Raw genomic sequence first — 5,315 nt, forward strand, 5'->3', positions numbered from 1 at the left:
TTGAGTTCTAAATCATGAACTTTAAAAATTATTACTCCCCTACTCCGTAAAAGTTAATTTAAGCTCTAAACCATACATGAGTATCTACATTAATTCAATGTTTTATAGTCAAATAGTTTTGTTCCAATAAATTTCTGCATCAAATATTTTAAGATTTAGTTCGTAGAACAAATTACGCATAAGAACCTATTATTGGGAGGAAAATAACAATAAAAACGGATGTGAATACCCTTTAGACAACATCACATAAAAATTCAAGGTATTGAAGAATATGTATAATTTTGGTTGATCCATACAAATCTCATCATACATTCACATTTCATTGTTGTATCTACTTTGATACGTATACATGTCGATATCATGCATGATAATTATGTTATTGGGTCAAAATTAAAACTTCTATATGTAATATGTATGATTACACAATTAAGATTTTTATTAATGATTAAATGGTTACACGTAGTGTATTAAAACTTTTATTATAAGTATTGCTATTAACAATTAATGAGATCAAAATATTATTAGTACCGGGTTTAAATTAAATAGCAAATAAAGGTTTGATTAAAGGTTTTACAACTAATGTTGGTGACATATAAACAAAATTTTAGTAAAGTTGGTCAAATGTGTTACCAATTGATGTCAAAATACATAGAAACATGATTGCTACATTGTCAATTACCATCATAATGATAAGAAATTCATTACTAACTCAAATTTCAAACAAAACAATAGATATATAGATCACCAAAACTAACCGAATTTTATCCATTAATAAACATTGAATCTATATTTATATAAAAAGTGACTCCTTAAGTCATAAATATGCATTATTAACTCAAGTAATTTACTATTATTTTATAATATTTACCCATTTAACCTAAATGGTAAAAGTTAATACCTAATAATAAATTCAAAATTACATTACATTATGTCTTTTCTACTTCCAACTTCGTCATAAATATGCATATTAACCCAAGTAATATAGTATTAATTTATTTTATAACCATTTACCTACTTAAACTAAATGATAAAAGTTAATTTTCTAATAATAAATCTAAATTTATATTCATGTGATACAGATTTACCCACTTAACCTAAATAGTAAAAGTTAATACCTAATAATAAATTCAAAATTACATTACATTATGTCTTTTCTACTTCCAACTTCGTCATAAATATGCATATTCCAAGTAATATACTATTATTTTATTTTATAACCATTTACGTACTTAACCTAAATGATAAAAGTTAATTTCCTAATAATAAATCTAAAATTATATTCATGTCTTTTCTACTTTCAACTTAAGTGCTAGATTAGTAATGTGAATTACCACTAATATTTATTAATAGTAAAAAGGTTTTAAAAAATAAAATTACTCATACGTACCCACTTATATTTATAATTGAATTAATGGTATTAAATTTTACCATGAAATCTAATTATGATGCAATATTTAATAAGTTGTAGTAACAAATAATCAAAATATTTATAAAAAAGTAAATTACTTATCAATCTGTCTACAACATATTATGTAGTAAGATTTATTAGAATATATTACCACTAACTTCCAAATATAATAAAATGGTTAAAATAGAATACCTCTTTTATATATATATATTTAATAATAGTAAAGAGACGAAAATAAATTACTCACTTATGAAAACCAACAAAAACATTTTAAAGTTAATGTTTATGATGAATTTACTAATAATAATAAATATATAGTAGTTAACTAATTAATCAAATCACCTTATATTCTTACATTGATTAGCTAATTAAACTCTTTATATTTCTATAATAGTGATTAACTAAAAACTAAAAATATTTATAAATGTAGAGAAACACTAATATTAATACGTAAATATAACAATGACGAATAACATAATTTCCCTTTAATTATAGTCCCTTTAGTTAATTTAGTTTTAAAATTTAATTCTTAATGAAATGAAATACAATAAATATCCATATTTGATTAAAAACTCTTCATTTTCTTAATATAAAATTTTGATTGTAACTCAAAGTTATTAAATGAGGATAAATATTCCACATCATCCACTATATATACTTCATTTTATTTCATATTCTTTGTATACTCTTCTTTAAAACAATGCCAAATTGATCATTTCATTGTAACAAAGTACGTGAAAAATTGACCAAAAAATGATCAAACAAGAGAATGTTTTACTTTACCACATGCCGTGTGTAGATGTTAAATTATTACTTGACAAACTACACTCACATATATTGAAGAATACAATATGATATATTTTTCTATTATGTATGTTCTTTTTATTTTATTTTGGTCTCCTTACGATTTTGTGAGAGTCATGAACAAAATAATAACATTCCTTTTGTCGAAGTTTGAATTTAGTGAGTTTTTTTTTTGCGTTACTGAAAGTTGTTTATCTCTTACGATTTGTATGGAATATAAAGAAATATTTGTTTCATATACTCCTTTAACAATTTATATGCATCCTACACATTTTTTGTTTCAATTCCATACAAAACAAATTGCTATCACACCTCTTACAAATCCTCCAACAACCTATGACACTTCAAATCACCATACGCAAACCATGAAAATAATCGTGCAACGCACGGGCATTGCATCTAGTTATTATTAGAGTTAACATAAAGTAACTGAGTAACATATAAATATAAAATAATTTGAAACATACTTAACATTTGTACCATACTTCCAAAATAAATAATAAAAAAAACTATTAGCACTTGAAATCATTGGTTGTATGTAGTCATCAACTCGTCTTTTTATAATCATATTACCTGTAACAATAGACATACATTGGGAAAAAATATTAATGTACAATGAAATCTAAGTAATTAAAACAATAAAATGAGCAATTTTGGATTACAACACAAGGTCAGAAAGTCGGCTAACATGCTAAAAGTGAAATGTACAAAGAAATCCATGTAGTGAAAAGTGAAAGTGAGTTTTTAGATGCTGTTTATAAAGCTATTTATATTGCAGTGATTTAATATTGGAAGCAATTCAAGAGTCTCTTGAATTGAAGTTAATTGATATTGAAATAATTGATATTGAAAATGAAAATGAAAGCATTTGAAAGATCATACGATAGTTCTAATCATTTTGAAGTGAATTAGTTTTAAGAGAGTGTACACACCACTAAAATGGTTTAACTTTTACCATTTCGTGTGTTTATATTACCTATTTACGAGTACCAATTTTCACTATCATTAATTCATGGGTAATTAATCATGATATATATATATATATATATATATATATATATATATATATATATATATATATATATATATATATATATATATATATATATATAGTAGAGGGATCAAATAAGAACTTTTTAGTGTGATAACCCTGAGAACTCAAAAATACACTGAAATTCGAACAAAAAAGGAGAAATTCGAGCAAAAAAAGTGGCGGGCGAGCAAAAAAGGGGATAGTCGAGCAAACAACAAGAAAGTCGAACAAAAAAAATGGCGGCCGAACAAAAAAAAGAAATTCGAACAAAAATTTTGATATTCTAACAAAAATGTGTTCTACAGTTTGATAGTCAAACAAAAAAATGTAGAACACAGCGGTAGTCGAACAAAAATGTGTTCTACATTTTTGTAATTCGAACAAAAAAGGGCGGTCGAACAAAAATTGTGATATTCGAACAAAAATGTGTTCTACATTTTTGATAGTCGAACAAAAGAAGGTAGAACACATGATAGTCGAACAAAAATGTGTGCTACATTTTTGGAAAAAAAAAAAAAAATTTGCTCGTCTATGATTTTTTGTTCGTCCGTGTTTTTTATTTTTGCTCGAATTTCCTATTTTTTGTTCGTCCGTGTCCCTTTTTGCTCGAATTTTAGTGTATTTTGAGTGTATTTGGAGTTCCTAGAGTTTTCACACTAAAAAAGTTCTCACCGTATTCTCTCCATATATATATATATATATATATATATATATATATATATATATATATATATATATATATATATATATATATATATATATATATATATATATATATATATATATATATAGTAGAAATTCTATAAAATAATACATTTGGGACCACCAAAATTTATTAATTAATTGATAAATTAATAATTATTAATTTATATATTTAATATTTTATTAATTTATAGTAGAATATTTAGTTTACAAACACCTTTCAACCTTCCACTTAATTATTGTATACAATGCATGTATATCAAATGAACGGCCCAATTTGAAAGAAACCTTCAATCTCCCACCTTATTATGCTTCTTGTGTTCAATGTATCACTTTATGGACATTAAAAATATTTTCTATATAAATACAAGATCAAAATAGGTTAACACAAACGAATCATACACACAACATGGCTTCCCATCTTAAAGGTATGAAAAAACAACAATGACAGACGAGATTCGAGGAGCATTATGCAAGCACAACAAGGATAATCCAAGTCTCACTCAAAAGCAATTGCAAGAATGAGTTCATAGTAACTATGGTTTGCAGGTGAGTCAAGCGAAAATATCGAATACAATTAAGCGATCTTTAGAGATCTCTCACTTGCTCCCGAAAGAGGCGATGTTAAGCGACACAAATCAGCAAAATTTCCTGACCTAGAAAAATCTCTCTATGAATGGATTCTTCAATATCAAGAACATGTGAATATGACAGGTGAATATGACAGGTGAACTAATCATCGAGAAGGCGAAAAATTTCATGAAAGATATGTATCCAGTGGATACTCAAGACTTTACTTTTTCTATTGGTTGGGTTGGAAAGTTCAAAGCAAGATATGGAATTAAAAAATTTCGGCGTTTTGGAGAGAGTGGATCTGTTGAAATGGAGGGCATGGAGGACAAATTAAAATTCATAAGAGACAAAGTTGATCAGTTTGAAATGAAAGACATCTTTAATATGGATGAAACATGTTTGTTTTTTAATTATTTTATTTTATATTTTGTACTTTAGTGATGTAATTATTTACATGTTTTGATCTTAAACAGATTTGTTTTTTAGACTTCAACCGGATCATTCCCTTGCAACAATGCAGCTTGAAGGGAAAAAACAAGACAAGGAAAGACTAACTGTATAAGGAATTATTAATTTATATTTTATATGAGGTCTAAAGAAATTATCAAAATTGTATTATCTTATACTTTTAGCGAATTATTAATTTAGCATCATATTCCCGAGTCGGAACCGGCAAAAAATATTATCTTAGAGAGTTTATTAAATAATGGAGTATTATTATATCGAGTTTCTAATATATATATATATATATATATATATATATATATATATATATATATATATATATATATATAT

General features: G+C 25.2%; 1 protein-coding gene across 1 annotated transcript; it reads left to right on the top strand.

Moving 5' to 3' along the window:
• The first annotated feature begins 4,667 nt into the window (after positions 1 to 4,667).
• On the top strand, positions 4,668 to 5,082 carry LOC139902155 (uncharacterized). Its single transcript, XM_071884807.1, has 2 exons — positions 4,668 to 4,917; positions 4,994 to 5,082. The coding sequence occupies exons 1-2, from the start codon at positions 4,668 to 4,670 to the stop codon at positions 5,080 to 5,082; spliced, it is 339 nt and encodes a 112-aa protein (XP_071740908.1).
• Positions 5,083 to 5,315: the final 233 nt, after the last annotated feature.

The sequence above is a fragment of the Rutidosis leptorrhynchoides genome, chromosome 3 (genome assembly GCF_046630445.1).
Source record: "Rutidosis leptorrhynchoides isolate AG116_Rl617_1_P2 chromosome 3, CSIRO_AGI_Rlap_v1, whole genome shotgun sequence".
Taxonomy (NCBI): Eukaryota; Viridiplantae; Streptophyta; class Magnoliopsida; order Asterales; family Asteraceae; genus Rutidosis; species Rutidosis leptorrhynchoides.

Coding starts and splice junctions, on each gene's coding strand:
- LOC139902155 (XM_071884807.1), top strand. CDS start 4,668: ATGACAGGTGAACTAATCATCGAGAAGGCGAAAAATTTCATGAAAGAT. Junction 4,918..4,993: donor CTTTAATATGGATGAAACAT/GTTTGTTTTTTA, acceptor GATCTTAAACAG/ATTTGTTTTTTAGACTTCAA.